The 20,397-nt window shown below is 36.0% G+C and overlaps 1 protein-coding gene across 4 annotated transcripts in view; it reads left to right on the forward strand.

Annotated features, from left to right (window-relative positions):
- The window catches only part of LOC142337856 (uncharacterized), a 77,846-nt gene that overhangs the window by 15,070 nt on the left and 42,379 nt on the right, over positions 1-20,397 (forward strand). For all 4 annotated transcript variants that reach the window (XM_075387447.1, XM_075387448.1, XM_075387449.1 and 1 more), the window contains 5 exons: positions 155-260; positions 2,666-2,795; positions 5,808-5,865; positions 9,217-9,387; positions 19,947-20,069. In XM_075387447.1, coding sequence (XP_075243562.1) covers positions 155-260; positions 2,666-2,795; positions 5,808-5,865; positions 9,217-9,387; positions 19,947-20,069 — 588 coding nt within the window. The remainder of the gene's footprint in view (positions 1-154; positions 261-2,665; positions 2,796-5,807; positions 5,866-9,216; positions 9,388-19,946; positions 20,070-20,397) is intronic.

Here is a 20,397-nt window from a genome sequence, read left to right on the forward strand (position 1 = left end):
GCGAATATGAAACGTCATTATTTTATTTGAAAACATCAAATTTGTATGTTCGGATTTAGAACTTGTAAAGCGAGTTGATGTTTTATTTTTGAACATTAAAAATCAACCAGAATGTATTCCATTGATCGTTTGTCAGCCAAGTTCTCACTTTAAGGTAGAAGGTCAGTCGCGTGACGTGGATTTGGAGCTTAGGAACCTCAGACTGATGCAGGAGCTCAAGAATGAAGAGGTTGAATCGAAGGTGGCCAATAGGGTCGCAGGTACCTTGCAAAAGCCGTTGCTTTCTCTTAAAAATATAGGCTGCTGATTGCCACTATAGCGGCCAATTATATTTTACTCATAGCAAATATGCATCATAATGAGTTGTGTTGATGCGATAAAGAACTTCGAAAATATTTTCTAGTAATCAATTAAAGCCATTATCGAACAATTCATTATACTTTTTGTGGCTTTGGCATAAATTTAAAAATTAATTTGAACTAGATTAAAATTTAATTTGAAATTAATTATTTTGAACTAGATTGAAATTCGAGAAGTAACTTTTTGCTTAAAGAAACCTCCGTCTTACAATTTTATTTACTGACTGACATTTTTCGCAATTCCATGTTGCTTTTGTTCTGTTGTGTTGGAATGATATGATGACCACGTTATGGCATTTTTAATTTGAAGAGGAAATTACCGTTGATTTAAATTTGGCTTTTTCGGCTTTCAGACTGCTATGAAGTCTAAATTTTTAAGATCAAAATTTGCTAGACTAATTTTTCGTCTGACCCTTTTGACTTTTCGTCCTAAAAAGCGGGAGAAACAGGTAACGCTCGGAGGACATTAAGTGCTCTTAGAACATTTCGGCTTAAAACTCCGGTATGGTGTGACACCCTCCCCTTCTCACATGTAATTTTGAGTTCTTCCTTTTGGAACATTGACTTCTGTTTTTCAGCATTGAATTATGGTTTCGAAGATTGGACCTAATTGGAGAGTAGCTTGATTTATAGAAGTTAGAAACTGCTGGTGATATTCAAGGTCGAAAGGTCATTTTGAAATGTTACCTCTTCACACAAAACCTGTCCCTCCCAAAAAACTACCTACAAAACCTTTCCCATTCACCTAACAAGAAACCCTACAGCCATCATTAACACCCCCCACCCCAAACCGTCCCCGTCAGCCCTCCCCCGCACCTAACGAGACCTCTAAACTATAAGTTCTCTGTTTTTGAAAAGCGTTCTATATTTTTATTAGTTTTTAATAGCCGCCCTCATCTTCTCAGCCGGCTATTATAGCGCTCCTATTTTTTTTTACTTCGTCGAATAAAAAAATGTTTCGCTTTACCTCATTTTGCCGCCTTTTCAACATTTTGCGTGATATCTTTTTGACTTCTCTAGGCTAGTTTCTCTCTTCTCTCATTCTGCTAAAAGTGATTTTGAACATCAGTTGCTCAGCAAAGCAATTCAAAATGAACAGAGTCAGTATAAAAAATTGAAGTCAGAAGTAGAAACGGGATAAACCCATAAAGCCCAATTTTAGATGCCCGCTATTTGAACGTCGTTCCTATAAGTATTAGTTACCTCTCTCTAATGCTTATTGGTATTGATAGTAGCCCCTGTAGCCTCTCTCTAAGAAACAGAAGTATGTTCAACTACAAAATGACATCAAAATAAATCGGACTTAAAAAATGTTTTTGTACAAAAATCTTTTTTTTCAATATCTTCTATTCTTTCAATCCAAATCATGCTTATTGGAATCAACGGCGGCTATTTTCCGGCAATCTGCCGGGTATGTTTTCATTTTCTCTTTGATATTTCTGATTCAGGTAAGCGCTGGGTTACTGATTTGTTTTGCAACTCTTAGTTGTTTCCAGTATTATAATGTCTGTTTTCTAGCTGAAGGAAGTTTGTTCATACCTTGAACTTTGACTTCTTTTTATCGAACATTGACTTCTGTTTTAGTACGTTGACTTCTGTTTTCGGACATTGGACTTTAACAGCTGCTTAGTGTCTAATGTGTAGTAATTAGGAACCACTTTTCTTCTATAATAATCATTTAGTTCTCCAGTAACGTTTTTACACACTTGTTATTGAATTTTGAGTGATTTCAATTGCTCTCACTTCGAGATAATGTTTGTTGTTCAAATAAATGCGATTATTAGAGAGACAATCAATTACAAGGCCTTGATGGTGGTTAATACCTCAGTTGGGGTGACGGAATCGGACTCAGGAGGTCGGGCGTTGAATCCTACCTTCGGCTGATCTTTTTGCACCCAAAGGGAAAAATTAAGGTGTGCTAGAGCCCCTGAATTAAATTTCCCGCCGGTAATTCGAGAGCAATTTTTCCGACGTTAGTCGGTTTATGTTTTCTAAAGTTTGTTTTGCTCGAAAATTTTTCAATGGACAGTTTTTGAAAACTTCATAGTTGCTGTGACTGCATAAACCAGTTATATCTGGCAATCTGAGGGCAAATTTATTTAGTAATGAGGTCGAAATTTTGTCGGAGAAGACAAATGAGCAGAAAAGCCCAATCCAGAATCCTGATGAGACGAAAGCTATACTGTTGGATTTTGAATGAATGGGGTTGAGTTTTCCCTATAAAACCAAGCAACCGGAACTCCTTGTAACCAAGAACTCAGTGACGTCAAGTTCGACATTGAAACAAACTTTAATCATGTGTTCAGACATAATCGAGCAAGTGCATGGTGAGCAGAAGAAAAGAGACGATGCGTTGTTGAAACAAGTGAGAGAGGCGAGATCGGAGAGGGAACAGCTGATCAAACAGGTGGAGGCTCTGAAGAAACAAGTCCAGTTGTGAGTAATTTTCAGATACTGTTCATAGTACTGTTTATGAAGGACCTGAAAACTAATTTTGATACTTAACTTATACTAATCTTCAAATAATCTGAATACCAGTGAATTTTAATCACTATACATTATTGTAATTAATTGCTCTCAAACGAAGTTTGTAGCAATTATATTAGTCCTATCGGTCTTTTTTTAATGCGATTTTTCGCTTGACCGATTTTTCGTCTGACGCTTTTGACTTTTCGTCCTCAAAAACGGGATAAACAGGTAGCGCCCAGCGGGCATTAAGTGCCCTTAGAGCCTTTCAGCTCTGTTTCAGCTCAAACTGTTTTGGAGACTTATACTTATACTTATGGTGTGAAGGGCGGTTCTTAGAGGTTGAGACACCCCCCCCCCCCTGTTGACCCCCCACCCCCACTATTGCCGCCACCCCCCATCGCGCTGTTGCCCCCCCAAACCCAGTGTCCCCCCATCAGCCCCCGGTGCACCCCCCCCCCCCCCCACCGTGGATAGCTACTGACAAAGCCAACCGCTCGCCGGTCGTTTGAGAGCAATTCGCCCGACGTTAGTTGGTTATGTTTAATAATAGTTATTGTAATCATTGTTATTAATATCAATCTCAAACGCAGCAATTACTGTTCCCGTCCCGTGGAGGAAACTTATGTTAGGGGAATTTTTCTTAAGATGTCCGTGTGTCCAATAGATATATTTTGCGTAGAGAAGCTCTTCAAAAACTCAATTGATTGCCAGGCATATTTTTTAATTTCGTATTAATTGCTCTCAAACGAATTTTGTAGCTGTAATAATAGTGCTACTGGTCTTTTTTATGCAATTTTTCGTACTACCTGACAATGCCCTGGCCCTCGACTTGACAATAGGGGGGCTCTGGTGTCTTGTCGTCTTTAGATTACTTGGGTTCAAAACTTGGGCTTGTTAAAATTACCTTTATTTCTTGGCTTCAGCACGACACGTGCGCTTTGTTCAATCGTATATTTTTGGGCTTATGAATCAATTTCACAGGAATCAAAGTTTTGGCGGCAAAATATGGTATGTCAGAATCAAAAGAATTATCGATGTCGATAACATTCTCGGGGCCTACGTTACCTAACCTCCTAACCTTACGGGGGTGGTTTCGGAAAAACATGTGCACGCTTAACCGCTGGTCGGGTTAAAAATCCTAAAGCAGTTTTTACTTCACGACCTAGCAGTTTTGTCGGGGCCGGTGAATGTCCTTGTCACGCGTCCCAAGGGCCATATCCCCCTTGGAGTCCATTCTTCAAGAACCCAGACAATGTCATCCACTTCCAACTTGGCCTCAGGTTTGGTCCACTTCTTTCTAGCGTTCAGAGTCGGAACGTACTCTCTCAAAAGTCTTTTCCAGATTGCTTCGAGTCTTTGTCGCACTTGTATCCACGATCAGAAAGTGATTGGGTGTGAGTGGATCCTCGTCTTCGACATCACTTCTGACATGTGTCATTGGTCTTGTATTAACTAGACTTTCGGTCTCGGCGATGATGGTTGAAAAGGTGTCCCAGGTCAACTTTGCCGATCCTAAGTTCAAAAGAACAGCTTGTTTTACGATCTGTACGAGCCTCTCCCACACCCCATCGAAGTGAGGGGCAAATGGAGGGTTTAGACGCCATTCAACAGACTGATTCAGTAGTTTCTGTCTAATGAACTCATGGTCGAGCTTGAGTGGTTGTCGTCGTATCTGTTTTCTGGCTCCAAGAAAGTTGCTGCCGTTGTCACTGAGGAATACTCGAGGTTGTCCCCGTCTCGCGATGAATCTTCGGATGGCTGTCATGTAAGTGGTTGTCGTTAAATCTTCTGTCACTTCCAAGTGCACAGCTCTCGTGACAAGACAATTGAACAAGACAAGGCAGAGAGTAGTTTTCGTCCTCACAAAAAGAGATGAACAGGTCTAGCCCGGAGGACATTTAGTTTCTCTTAGAGCCGCAGGGTTTACTGCTCTCCGAGTATGCCAATCACCGAAAGTTTAGATAAATTTATGGTGACTCGAAAGGGGGATCTTGACCCACCCCCCGCCACTTCACTACCCGCCCCTTCAATTAAGCAAAAGCTGATTGATTTAAGGGTGTGGGTGTGATGTATGTGTACACATGTTCGTGTAGTTCGGGTGTTGTAATATTTGGTCACTGTTTTTTTTTTTCAAGATGCAGACTTTGTTGCAGACCTCTATTAACAATGAGAAGTCGTTGTTAAAAATTAACAATGAGAAGTCAATGAGAAGAAATTTCTTTGTTAATGGTTTTAAAATTTTCATTGTGTTGGCATAACTTTTTTTTAGTTTGGCCCATTTAGTTCTGATTGTTGTCCTATCGCTAGAGTATCATTGATTAAAAATTTGGTTAAAAAACTTGGACGCTGCTCATTGTTGGAGCTACTAGTTTGCCCGTTCATACTTTCAACAGGGGTAATGATCTCGGCTCATAATATTTACTATTTTAAGCAACATCTCAGCAAGCAAGACGGTAGGCAAGGAGACCGAATTATGAAAAAAGTTGCAGATTTAGGTATTATAATTTGTCCCCCGCGGGCCGGTGGTTGCGCGTCGCGGCGATAACCGGCCGGTGGTTTCCGGATTACATCCCACAGCAGATGATAGACATGGTCATTGACAACGATCCGCTGGGGCTCAAAATCACCAGATCTCTTAAAAATGACCTTCTTTTAGTTCCTCTTGTTCACTGGAATACCCTTTAAATGGAAAATTCTATGCGCAGTCTTGATTATAACGGTTAACAATGCCTTAGTTCTCAAAGACTACATAACATTCGGCGTGCTTTTATGTCGGTTTTTTTACTTCGGCTTACTCTGCGTTCACCGTTAATTCTGCTGGTCGAGATATTTGATATGAAATATTAAAGTATATAAACACGTTCAAATGAAAAGTCATGGATAAAACACCCTGGCAAGTTTCTTGCTCATGTAAGTTGACCCTGACCTGTATGCTCTAGTTAAATTATTTTCACTATATGTGATTTGATTGTGTTTCAGTCTTCAGAAGCCAAAAGGGGAGCAACTGACAGATGTAATTGGAGATGACAGTCAGCCGGTTAGTCTCGAATTAAGTGGTCGGAGGTCATTTTTTGAACTAGTTAATTAATCTCAAACGACATTTATCGCAATTATTTTAGTCTTATGGTCTTTTTTATGCAATTATTTTCTTGACCGATTCTTCGTCTGACACTTTTGACTTTTCGTCCTAGAAAAGGCATTAAGTTCTCTTAGAGCCCCTTTGGCGGTTTGCGATACACCAAAACTTTTTTGGAGACTTAAATTCATGTTGTGAAGGGTGGTCCCACGACCTTGTAATTAGTCAAAGCTAGCTACTAACGATATCAACCCCTACCGAGGCGTTTGATAGCAAGTCGACCGATGTTATGTTTAATTGCTCTCAAACGAAGTTTGTAGCAATTATATTAGTCCTGTCGGTCTTTTTTACGACTCGAAGAGGAGTATTGAGATTCTACAGGTTTTTTTTAGCAGAAAGCAAGTTTGTTCATGACTTGACTTTTGACTTCTTTCTGTTCGAGCATTTACCTCCGTTTTTGATTGTTGACTTCTGTTTTCGAACATTGGACTTTAACAGTAGCTTCGTTTGTAATGCATAGTAATTAGGAACTGCTGCTCAATGTGAAGAGGTCATTTTGAGATTTTTTTTGTTCCTATATAAGTCACCCCTAATTATCTAAACTACACCGCACAAACCCCCCCACCACCTATCTACCCCCCCCCCACTGCACCTGCACACCCCAACTTACCCTTCACCTACCCATATCCCCTCCCTTCACCTAGCTACCCCCAACTACCCCAGCACTACCCACCTCCCCAAACTAACTACCCACCCACCCCAACTAGCTCCCAGCACCTAAAAAATTGACGGCTTTTTAAAACACTTCAATGTGGTTTGTTGGGCTACTTTTGTTTTTTTCTCTTGTCTATTTTGATGTTCTGATTTCGGTAAGGTTAGGTTCAAGATTATAATGCACGACGATTTCCGGTATTTTTGATCCTCAAGGGTCAGAAAACCTCCGTTAGGATTTGATATTTAGTTACTGGAAATTTTTTGTTTGTCTCAGATTAATATTACAAGTTCTAGCAAATTTTTTTTGTAAAACTTGAAATTTTTAGTTTTTGAAATATTTAGTCATTTTTTAGATTTTTCTGGACTCAAGGGCCACGAAACTTCCTCTAGGGTTTGAGAAAATCTTACTGCATAATTTATTGATATAATGGAATATTCTTCAAGACTTTAATATCACGAATTTAAGCAATTTAAGCAGTTGTTTGCAGTTTTTTTTCTTGTTTTTGATTTTTTCGGCACCAGAGGCCCTGGCACCTCCTCCAATGTTTGATAATAAGCTGCTGCATAGTTTCTAGAGTTAATGTGATGGTGATCAACATTTTTTATGACTTCAGTTTTAGTAATTTTTGGAGAAAATTTAAAGTTTTCAAATTTTTGGAAATTTTTTATGTTCCAAGTGTATGGATCTTTATGAGCCTTTGAAGCTGTTTCAGGCTTTAAATAGGGATACCGGATAGTCAGCAATTATATTAGTCCTGTCGGTCTTTTTTACGACTCGAAGAGGAGTATTGAGATTCTACAGGTTTTTTTTAGCAGAAAGCAAGTTTGTTCATGACTTGACTTTTGACTTCTTTCTGTTCGAGCATTTACCTCCGTTTCTGATTGTTGACTTCTGTTTTCGAACATTGGACTTTAACAGTAGCTTCGTTTGTAATGCATAGTAATTAGGAACTGCTGCTCAATGTGAAGAGGTCATTTTGAGATTTTTTTTGTTCCTATATTTTCTGGACTCAAGGGCCACGAAACTTCCTCTAGGGTTTGAGAAAATCTTACTGCATAATTTATTGATATAATGGAATATTCTTCAAGACTTTAATATCACGAATTTAAGCAATTTAAGCAGTTGTTTGCAGTTTTTTTTTCTTGTTTTTGATTTTTTCGGCACCAGAGGCCCTGGCACCTCCTCCAATGTTTGATAATAAGCTGCTGCATAGTTTCTAGAGTTAATGTGATGGTGATCAACATTTTTTATGACTTCAGTTTTAGTAATTTTTGGAGAAAATTTAAAGTTTTCAAATTTTTGGAAATTTTTTATGTTCCAAGTGTATGGATCTTTATGAGCCTTTGAAGCTGTTTCAGGCTTTAAATAGGGATACCGGATAGTCTCTTGAGACAATAATTTAGTTTTTAAGATTTTAATGTCTTGAATTTTAGCAAGATTTTGTTAAAATTTGCATATTGTTCCACATTTTTTCAATATTTTTTGTCCTTTTCTGAGTTTAACGACCATTACTGTCCAACAAATTTTTTCATGTCTTGCAGATGGGCTACTTGACAGAACTCATCGAGGCAAGAAATGGTTTTGATTTTTTTATTGCGAAGTTGTAAAGTTTTTTAATTTTACCTTTTTCATTTATTTTCTATATGATTTATTTATTAACAAGGTTAAAAAACTGGAAGTTGCAGTGTCGAATCCAATCATGGAAGATATTTCGGTCTCTTTCTCTCTCTTTCGGTTAGGGTTCCTTTCCTCCTGTCTCTCGTTCTTGTTTTATCTCTCTCTCTCTCTCTCAATCTCTCTCTCTCTCTCTCTCTCTCTCTCTCTCTCTTTGTTGATGCCGCACTTCAGCTGCTGTTATGTAGCGTAATGTCATCATCTCTGATTCTCATTATCAATAAGTTATAGTTGAATTATTTTTTTATCATAAATGATCTAACAGGCACTTTTTAGGAAACCATTGTTAATTTCTCTCAAAAGCAATTTGTAACAAATATATTATTTCCTGTTTGTCTTTTATGCAATTTTTCGCTTGGCCGATTTTTCGTCTGACTCATTTCACGTTCGTATTCAGAAACGGGATAAAGAGGTATTGCCCTGAGAACACTAAACCGTGGCTAGTTGTTGACTAAGCCAACCCCTCGCCGGTCATTTGAGAGCAATTGGCCAGACGTTAGTTGGTTACGTTTCAATTCTGTTTTTGATTGAATCGCACATACTAAGAGACGAAGAATTACAGCATGTCTTGGCAAAACGGAACCAAGCCACTGAAAAGGTTGTTGTTTTTTTCCTGAAGGTACTGCTTGGTTTTGTTGCAAAGGGTGCAAATGATGAAGAATGGACAAGGAACTTGCATGTTGTTCATTGTTCACTGAACAATGGCTCCAAATAATCTTCGAATTCAATTGCCGGTAGTTTTTCTAATCGGAAATTTGCGGAAGCAAGTTTTGCGCTTGTACGGTTTCTTCATTGACCTATTTCACCTCGTGGAAACTTTTGAGCGTCAGAAACTGTTCAGTGTTTTAAGGTATTCGTTGTTCTACAATAAGAGTGTTCTGCAAGTTTGTATTAAATAATTGACATTTCATGTGTATGTTTAGAGCATTGATAGACTTTTGGAGCAGATTGAAAATGCCTCCAGTGGATTCGACATTGAGAAGGCAGGAGCAGTTCTGCTAGATAGAGTCATGAAAACAAAGGAGACAGTCGCACATATTAGAGACGAAGAATTACAGCATGTCGTGGCAGAACGGAACCAAGCCACTGAAAAGGTTGTTGTTTTTTTCCTGAAGTTACTGCTTGGTTTTGTTGCAAAGGGTTTTTATTACGGTAGTATTCGGTGCTTTAATTTCTCTCAAATAAAATTTTAAGCAATTATGTGGGCGCTGTTGATGTTGTTGTTCCGACCCACTTTAGTGGGAGAGGAACTATATCCTCAAATGGTTTTTTTGGTTGACAATTTTGGCCCATCGATATATTCATCGTAGAGAGTTGTGAGTGGTATCATTAAAAAGCCCGTCCAGCGTAGAATTTGGAATTGAAAAAGATTTTTTCAATTTTCACGTTTTATAGGGAAATATTGAGGTTTAAAGTTTTGTGAATATTAGACAGCCGTTTTTGTTCACATTTTCGGTATTTGTGACCTGATTTTTGTCAATTTTGCTAAAATTTGTTCAAATTGTTAACTGTAGTGTGATTAATTTTATCTCTAAATATAAAGGAGGGTTGCTGAATTGTTCGATCCGAGTTTTTTGGCTAGAGTTTATGCTAAATTTTGGCTAGAGTTTATGCTAAATTGTTCGATCCGAGTTTTTTCGCTAGAGTTTATGCTCAAAACTGCGGCCATATTCTTTTTAAGCTGACAAATGAGCTAGTTGTACACCCACTGGCTTTGAGAGTCTTTTGGAGTTATAATTTTGCCAGTTTTTTTTGGCAAATTTAAACTCTATAAATATATAAAACGCATTTTTATTTTTGACAAACTGAAAAATTATGTTAAAGAATTGATCTGTTTTGCAACCATTTGAACAAATGAGTATTTTTTTAGACGTAGAAACATCTGGGCTGATGTTGATATCGCCATGGATCCTTGCCATAAAATTTTTTTTAGATTTTAATGGGGCACGACTTTTTAAAATGTTTCCGCTATGTAAATGTTTTTTAATAGCCGCATACCAATAGCTGGGGCTATTATTGGCCTTCTCTTGGTTTTTTTACGACTCGAAGAGGAGTATTGGTTTTCTTTTTTTACAGGAAGTAGATTTGTTCACGCGGCATTATGACCTAAAAGCGAAAGTGAAAAAAGCTGTCTTGGTGAACAGATTTTCGCTAAGCGAGAGAAGTTTTTTGATCTTAAGCTGGGTTTAGTGAATGACTTTTTGACTTTGAAAAGTAGTTTTCGACTGAATTGCACATATAGATAACCCTTTTAGCCGTTTTTTTTTTCGTCTAAGTGGCCCAGTTTTTTTGCTTTTAATTTGGTTTCTTGTAGAAATAATTTTTTTTCGATACTATATTAAAATGTCAACCTCGGAAATTGATGCTACAGTGTTTTGCAGAGCCTGAAAATGCGATTCAAGTTGAAAATTGGCACATAATTCTTAATTTTTTAGTTAATTTTTGGCTTTTTTTCTATTAATTTCTTCATTTTTGGATCTTTTAACCGTCTTTTTGTCAAAAATCAGTTAATATGGCAACTTCTCTTTGATAATTCCTATACTCAACGCCTCTTTCCAGCTCGATGTATTTTTGTTTTATAAAATTGTACATATGCTAATCCGATTTAGTTTTTTTCCGGTTTTGTCATTTTTTTTTATTTTTGTTGTAATTGCTAGAAATAGTTTTTTGTGCAACATGAGGGACTTTAATTTCGTTTCAATAAAAAAATCATTTTTGTCGTTAATTTTTGAAAAAACCTTAAAACTTTTTCATAAATGCAGTCTTAACTTAAAAGTTCTTTGACTATTTTTTTGCAAAATGTTTCAATGTTTCGTATTTATGAATTTTGTTTTTTCCTATTTTTTGTTCTCTTCAGGAGGATAGATCTGTGTATCGGATGACTAGTTATCTTTTCAAAAATCAAGAATGTTTTTTTTGTTACGGTGTTCCTTACACTGTGCCCATATTCTGATATCGTTGACCATATGACCATCGCGGGTCACTCACCGCCTGACGATTATGACCATATGTTGATATCGCCATGGATCCTTGCCATAAAATTTTTTTTAGATTTTAATGGGGCACGACTTTTTAAAATGTTTCCGCTATGTAAATGTTTTTTAATAGCCGCACAGCAATAGCTGGGGCTATTATTGGCCTTCTCTTGGTTTTTTTACGACTCGAAGAGGAGTATTGGTTTTCTTTTTTTACAGGAAGTAGATTTGTTCACGCGGCATTATGACCTAAAAGCGAAAGTTAAAAAAGCTGTCTTGGTGAACAGATTTTCGCTAAGCGAGGAGTTTTTTGATCTTAAGCTGGGTTTAGTGAATGACTTTTTGACTATGAAAAGTAGTTTTCGACTGAATTGCACATATAGATAACCCTTTTTAGCCGTTTTTTTTTTCGTCTAAGTGGCCCAGTTTTTTTGCTTGAATTTGGTTTCTTGTAGAAATAATTTTTTTTTCGATACTATATTAAAATGTCAACCTCGGAAATTGATGCTACAGTGTTTTGCAGAGCCTGAAAATGCGTTTCAAGTTGAAAATTGGCACATAATTCTTGATTTTTTAGTTAATTTTTGGCTTTTTTTCTATTAATTTCTTCATTTTTGGATCTTTTAACCGTCTTTTAGTCAAAAATCAGTTAATATGGCAACTTCTCTTTGATAATTCCTATACTCAACGCCTCTTTCCAGCTCGATGTATTTTTGTTTTATAAAATTGTACATATGCTAATCCGATTTAGTTTTTTTCCGGTTTTCGTCAGTTTTTTTTTATTTTCGTTGTAATTGCTAGAAATAGTTTTTTGTGCAACATGAGGGACTTTAATTTCGTTTCAATAAAAAAATCATTTTTGTCGTTAATTTTTGAAAAAAACCTTAAAACTTTTTCATAAATGCAGTCTTAACTTAAAAGTTCTTTGACTATTTTTTTGCAAAATGTTTCAATGTTTCGTATTTATGAATTTTGTTTTTTCCTATTTTTTCTCTTCAGGAGGATAGATCTGTGTATCGGATGACTAGTTATCTTTTCAAAAATCAAGAATGTTTTTTTTGTTACGGTGTTCCTTACACTTTGCCCATATTCTTCACATTCTAGTTAGTATCATTGTAGCTTTTTGCTGGCACTTACATTTTGTTTCGGTTTATTGATTTGTTCAGTTGTAAAAAATGAATGATTTCAGCTTTTTCTTAGATTTCAGTCATTTCTTTGGTTTGCAATTGATTTCATTCCACATGAGGCAGTACTGAGAGTTTGATAGCAAGCTTTTTCCAAAATTTCCACTAATGACTATTTACTACAGGCTTCTTCTGGCCTTGGTATTAATTAAAACGATTTTTTGCCTTTGAATATTCTCTGCTGCTTCTATGATCAATATGTTTTTTGAATTAGTATGAAATCTTGTTGTCTAGCATTGGTACAACAAGGAACAGGTGTGTGTTGTTTTTCGTCTTAATTGCAGTTAGTAGAAGTGTAATTATAGGTGTTTTCTGATTCTTAAAATTGAGCTATTTTAAAAGATTTAACTTAGTTTCTAAGATTATTATCTACCGTTTGCTTTCGCGACCTTTTTCAGATTAGAATCATGAATTATTTGAGGGCTATTGATAACCTTGTCAGCTTTTTCAGACTATCATGTTTTTGACCTCCTTAAATATTTTTTCATTTTTTAACGATACCAAACGTTTTCAATAATATAAAATTTTGCTGCATTTTGTTTCTCTTGTTGACAGTGGTTTAAGTTTCACCAATTTTTAGAGCAGACCTGGAGAGGTAGTGAGTTAATGGTTTAACACGAAAGGTAGTGGCTTCCGCTGAATTTACGGTTGTGTTAGTGAAGTTTTGATGCTTCGAGTCGCTTCTGGAATTCTTCCGGCTATGTTTTTTATTTCGTTGCGATTCTTATTACAACCATATGACGTCACAACCATTTCAAATCAGCTTTTTGTTCATTCGTTCATGCAATTTCAACTAAAGTGCGTGTGTGACGTCATTTTTGCTCTTAGTGGAGCGAGTTTTTTTGTTTATTCGCGTGATTAAATTTTTGGTCACACTTGACTTACCTCACTCTCAAAAATGACTTCCTCACTTTGAAATTTACTTTTATTTACTTTAATTCAACGAGATAAGGTCAAATGGGTGTGTGTCACTCTAAATGAAGGTTATTTGAGAGCATCTAATAGAGGCAGCAAAAACTTATACAGATTTTTAATCAAAAACATATCAGCCTTCAATGAAAAGTCGAATTTTTTGGTCTGTCTTTTACTGTTTTTTTTTTTGAGACAGCAGATCTACAAAGCTATTGCGGCTATTTTCTGGCAATCTGCCAGCTATGTTATGTACCTTTTTTTTACTTAAGCATTTCTATTGAGGGCTGTCATGTCTAATAATGACAGATACTTTTTACAACAAACGAGGCCCAACGAGATTATATTACGGTTTCAGATTTAAGGGCATGGTTTCTATGCCTCTGACCAATTGTTTTCGTAAAATTTTTTTACATCTTGTTTTGCTTTCATTTGTTATTTTTTTTGTAGCCCAATGACTTACTGTCCCAGGTCAAAGATTAAGTTTTTCTTGAGGTATAAATGAACCTTGACACTTTTTTCGGTTGTTATCTAATGTATGTTATGACTTTGAATACACTTGTTTTAAGAAAACACGGTAAATTTTTGTTCATTGCCACTATTTTATCTCATTTCTCTCAACTTCGATCGCAGTCTTAGTAAAAACAGGCAGAATCCAATTTCCTTTGGGTTATCGATTAATGTCCTTAACGGTTTTATGTTCAACTAATGGTCTTTTTGTTTTGGTACTACGGTATTTCATTTTTTTTTAGCATAACTGCATATTCTATGAGTCCATTTTGTTTCCTTGTCGAAATTTTGCATTTTCGACAAATGCAATTGAAAGAAAGCATAGCATATCTGATAGAAAATTTAAATCAGATAGAAAAAGGCTTATCTGATTATTTAATTGTTTTTATTATATAGTTTATGCTTTTTGGGCTAAGACACAGTTATCTCGCAAAATTTAATGTTTTTTTTTGTTTTTGCCTGTTTGTCTTTTTTTGTTGTTTTTCGCCATATAACTAATAACAATACGTCTCAATTGCTTGCCAGGACGCATAACTCAACCTAGTTGGAGAATTCAGTTAATAGCTGTTTGTTTTAATGACTTTAAAATTGAAATTAAAAAAAGTTTTTTCAACTGTATCTTTTTGGCTTTCATTTTTGTAACATGTAACTTAATCTTACTAATTCGAGGTCTCAATTATTTTTGTTGATTCAAACTTTGAAGTGAAGATTCACACCTCTTGGGGGTAACAGCTTACAATTAAAGTGCCTTGAACTGTGTGATTTATTAAAATTGTTTCAAGTTTTGTTTTCTTTATATATTTGTTGTTATTTTGTGGGTTCGTGACTTAGTCTTATTATTAACAGGCCCAATCGGCTTCCTGAGGTATTGCAACTTAATCCATCACTGTTATTGAAATCTTAAGTCCGTTTTAACTTTTGAAAATTTTTGTTTTCAAAAACACAATTGGGTTTTTGGGCTTCCTTTTTTAAATTAAGTTTTTGATCAATTTGTAGCTCAGTCTCTGTAAACACGGGTCACAACCCGTTTCCAGTGACCTATAATTTAATCTCTATAACGGTTTTAGCTTCAGATATTTTTACTCGGCTTTGTTACTGCTGTTACTACGAGACTTCATAAAACATTTGAGTTTTTGTTTGTCTTTGTACATTTTATAAGATTTTTGTTTTCTTTTTAATTTATAACAATAATCGTAGGTTCCATTAGCTTTGAAATTTTGCGCAATTGAACATTGGATAATGGCTTGTCTCAATTGCTTCCTACGGAGATATAAATGAACATTTAGGGGATTTCAGTGAAATTAATTCTTTTCAAAAATAGAAACCTATTTTTGAACTTCGCAGCTCTTTGCTCTTTTTTGCTGACCTATTAACCAGTCGCATTGAGGACAGGGCCCATTTTTTTCTAATGGTGTATAGGGTAAATTGTTTGGTTTAGGTTTTATCTGATGTCAGTTTGATTTTGTTATGATTTTATTTATTTTAGAAATCGAGTTTTGGTCGTAAATAATGTTTGTGGTTTGATATTTATTATTGTCCTTTCTAGTAATCATATTATCAACAACGTTCATCGGCCCTCTAGGGTGGCATTATTGTATTCCATTGGTTGTTTATGGAACGATATGTATGTTTTTGAAAGTTTTCTATCTCTTCAGCATTTGGAAGCCAAATAAGTCAAGAATGTGGATGAGCGGGGCCGGAACCATATGTGCGTGCGCACATTACCGAGCCTCCCTGTTTTGATTTAACCTTGAAAATAGCGGTGTATACCTATACAAATTCAGGCCATTGTTTTGGGGCGCATTTTTTACTAGTCACTGAGTTGCATTTCTAGAAGCACGGGAAGGCATTGATTTGTACTGAAATTATAATTTATTTTCGGGCAAGGTGTTCGCTCACAGCTGTTACCAAGTAACTGTGTTTCGAAAGATTTTTGCTTGACCGTTTTGGCTTTTCGAGTGACTTTTACAGCCTTGACTTTCTGCCTTTCGCGTGATCTAAAATTCTCTCTCAATCACAATTGCAGGCAGCTGAACTCAATTGGCGGCAATTTAATACTAAAAGTTAAATGAAAAGTGCGCCGAAACTGGTGCCATTTTTCTCTTTAAATCTTAATAGTGGTGTGTGTTAACCTCTAATGTGGTTATTTGAAGTCCCTATTGAACTTCTTAGTCTCATTTAGGCTCCACCCCCGCGACTGAAACAGGCTGCAATTGGTTAGAGCTCCCACTAGACTCTCGAGAGAAATTCTTCCGACGTTTAGACGGTTATGTTTGCTTTCTCAATGTAATGCAATTTTGGAGTCATGGGTGCCATTTAGTTCTTCTTGCAGTTTAATGATCTTTTGATTTGATCGATGACCGCCGTCAGCCTCTCAGTGGATGTTTTTAGACGCTCTCCTTTTTTATTCGCTTTACCTTATGGTGATGTTTTTTGTTTTACATTAGTCACGATTTTCACATTTAATTTCTGGCTCACCGCTCTCACAGTTTCAACTAAATGGATTTCAAATTCTTTCACGCATTGAAGTACGCAATGCAGTGAATACGGTCAATGTCAAAAGAGCAAAATAAAAATAGGGGATAAGCCGATGAAGACCGGTTTTTAAGTGATAGTGCATTAGGTTATGAAAGTTCCTTAGAGCGATTGCTAGCTGATATTAATATTAAGCTCAATAGCTTAAGGTGTAAAAGCTGAATTAATTAGTTTTAGAATCTAACTGACGCTGCACACCGAATAAGAATACTTTTTGAAACTTCTGTCAATTGTATCTTCTCTTCTTTCGTTTTCTGTTTCAATCCCAATGGCGTCAACGGCGGCTACTTTCCAGCAATCTGTCGGCTATGTTTGGTGTTAATTCTGAAGTTTTTTATCTATTTTTTAAATCTTTTTTGCCTATTTTTATCGTGTTTTTAAGTTTAAATATTGATCAAATACTGCCTTTGCTGAATCAATTAATCTACAATATAATAGCCCTAATTTTCACACAAAAAATTGTTTGATCAAGAAGACAGAAGCAAAAAGTTTTTTTATTTTTGTTATTCTTCCTCATTCTCTAGAAAAACCACGAAAATAATAAATTAGGGTTTAAAAGAAATGAAATTATTTTTTTTTGTGACGTCTTACTATTTTGAGTGTAAGTTTTCATTGCTCTCGAAGAGAAGCAATTATTGTAAACGTGTTTGTCTATTTTGACTATTCGAGTGACTTTTACGCCCTTGATTTTCTGCGTTTTGCGTGAGCTAATGTTCTTTCATTCGCAATTTCAAGCAGCTGAACTCAATTGGTGGCGAAAAATACTACAAAAAGGCAATTGATAAGTGCGACAAAACTGGTGCCATCTTTCTATTTAAATAGTGGTGTATTTTAAACTCTAATGAGGTTATTTGAAGCCCCTAGTGAATTTCTTAGTCCCGTTCAGGCTACATCACCACTACCCACCCCCCGCCCCCGACTGAAGCAGGCTGCAATTGATAAGAGCTCCCACTAGTCGTTCAAGAGCAATCAATCTCACTTTTTTTGGTTCTGTCTTAATTCGTACGTCTTAAATTATTTTCCGTTTTGCTTATGTCGAAGCTCATTGAACGATAACATTTTAAAAATTATAATAGTAACTAAGAGGAAGCAAAAGTAAACAAACTCGTGAACAGTAAAGAAAAAAATATTTTCTGATTTGTTTTCTGAATATTTGTTTCTATAACACTGATTCTCACTGTTTTTGATCAAATTTGTATATTCCAGTATAATTTTTTAAATAAAATTTATTAGCATTTTAATCACAATTGCGGCATAGATATTCTTCGCTCTTATTTTAAAGAGTGGGAAAACAGTGTTTGAACAAAATTTAGCTTTCTCGATTTCGGATTTTTAGACATGCGGCATGTTGACTTTATATTTTGCATTTTTTTTTCTTTTTTTGGTCAGATTTATCGAAGTGGTTTTCTCAATCGGTTTGTCATCTTTAGGTCTAGTTGTTGTTCTTGTAGCTGTTCGCACAGCGCTGCAATTCGCAGACAATTTTGGCGGGATATCAGCGCTTATTACTGTTTTTAACTTGTACCTTAGTTGCATCTGTATCATAATATATTAGTATTAGTGTGACTGACTATCCACAACTTGCTTGTGGTGCGGCGAGCTGTCTGCATCTACGTCATGGTGAATGACATGCCGTCTCCGGGTTAGGGGGCCAGGAGGGCATCGTCAAAATCGGGGAGAGGGGCAAGGAAGGCGTATTATTCTGTGCAGCTTGGTCGTCTTAGACTGATAGTATTAAGTCCAGCCAATTGGCTACCTCTAATGGTCTTTCCTTCAGTTCAATCACTTTCAGGTTGGTGGTGTTCTTACTGCAGTTCAAAATGTTGTTTACGTCATGTGCTACTTCACATTTGTGACAGTAGTTATCAACATTACAGATACTACTCAAGAATGTAGCGGCAGGCAGAATCCAGTTCTCAGTTGTGGTTATTGGATACGTGAAATTCGTGGCGGTATTTCTTCTTGTTCTACTATTTTGGTGGAGGTGTGTCTAGTTGTTTGCTGTCTTTGTTCAACTGAATGCGGACCGTTTGTCGGTGGATTCTTTTGAGCGCATTTTTGTATTGCCCATTGTTTGAGGTTTCAAGTTCCAGTTCTTGGTCTTTGTCATTCCTAGGTCTAGTCGTTTGTTTAGTCAATGAAAATACTTGAATTGTGTCAAAATTTGTCCTGCTTCGTTCATTTCGTCAAGGTTAATGGCTGAAAAATTGAGGAGAATAGTGATTTTTGTGAGAAGACTTGTTTGTTTATTTTGCGTGTTTTCAGTGTGTGGGGATACTATTTTGGTGGAAATTAGTCTTTTTGTTGGTTTTCTTGGCCTTTGGTATCAGCAGTATCAGTTTAAGTTTATTTTAACAACCTGAAATAGGCTAAGTCTACTTTTTCACTATTTTTCTCTGTTTTGAAGTTTGGTGCTTTAATCTTCCGTTCTTCTGTTTTTCAAATTATTGTAGAGCTCACTTACAGTTGTTTACAAGGTTATAGTAAGTAGGTGTAAACAATTAAAGGTTTTATGGCACATATTTTTTATAAAATAAATTAAGTTCTGCGGTTTTTGTAAGTTTTTTCCTTTTTTGTGTGTTTTTTTTGTGTGTCGCATATGTGCTCAACAAGTCAGCAGGAGCTGTTTTTAGGGTGCGTTCAGAGGAGTTATTTAGAGATTATTAGTTAAATTAACAGATTTTTTAGGTTTTGTTCTTTAACTACCTTTTTGCTCGACTTTTTCCGTTTTCCAGTTATATTTATCCTATCTTTTGATAATCGAATGAACTAAATCAAATTATACCAGACATTCTATCATTCTTCTGGAGTTGCAACTAAAAATTTTTCAAGAAATTGTTTTCATAGTTTGCTTTGTCCCTGATATTTTTAGTCCAGCTGTTGTTTCAAATTTAACTTTACAATAAAGTTGATAGTTGTATCAGTTAGTGGTCGGCTGGTGTACGTTATGTTTAATCGAGGCGATCCCGGAGTCTTCCGGCTATGTTTTTTTGTTCATTCGCGAGGTAAAATTTTTGATCACACATGACTTAACTCACTCACTTCCTTACTGAAATAGGCTTTTCCTTACATTAATTTAAAGAGTTAAGGTCAAATGAGTGAGTGTCATTCTAATTGAAGTTAATTTGAGAGCAGCGAATGTATTCTTGGTTAAAATCTAACATCTCAGCATTTAATGAAAGATTGTTTGTTTTTGTGCCGCTTTTTATTCGCTGTCGAAATAAAAAATTTTGTGTAATTGAATATATTGATACAATAGACTTCCCAATGCGGTGATTCAATGTATTCTATGTCATTAAATACAAATGTGGGGACATTCTTTGCCGCGCACATGATAATACGAGCCTTCATTGTTTTCTTTGTGCCTAATGGTATACGTAATTTGTAATGGTTAGTGGAACCTCTTAGTAGGCAACACAAATGACTGTCTGTGAAAAAAAAAAATTATTACCTTGTTTACTCTGCTAATGAAAACGAAAAGATTTGTTGAAACTGGAACAGTTGTGTTGCTTGTAGTTCACGTCCTGTACTTGTTTTCAGCTTAAAGACATGGAGCTCTATTTCTTCTCAGTAGACAAATTCTCTTCCTCCACTCCCAAAGACAGACAGATCAACACTGCTCCCATTGTGCCCTCAGATGACAGGGTCAACAGAGCTTTAAAGGTAAACAAAGGGGTGCTGTATATTTTCTTAATTGTTGAGAATTGTTTTACAAACAGCTTGTGTGTCAGATTGCAGTGTGGGGGTTATAAAAAATTTAATAATCTCATGAAGTATCGAAGATCGTAGTATCGACATATGATTTAGTCAAAAGTAGAAGAACATTTTTTTCGCAATAACTAGAAGAACTAATTCATCCCAATATATTTAAATCTTCTACTCATAATACTCCCTTTTGCAATAGACAAATGTCTCCGCATTGTTTGGGGTGATCTGTGCTGCCTTGTTATTGGATTCTGGATATTGACCGATATTGTTACGGTGTCATGGC

Source organism: Convolutriloba macropyga, chromosome 4, assembly GCF_964194025.1.
Source record: "Convolutriloba macropyga chromosome 4, txConMacr16.3, whole genome shotgun sequence".
In the NCBI taxonomy this organism is placed as follows: domain Eukaryota; kingdom Metazoa; phylum Xenacoelomorpha; order Acoela; family Convolutidae; genus Convolutriloba; species Convolutriloba macropyga.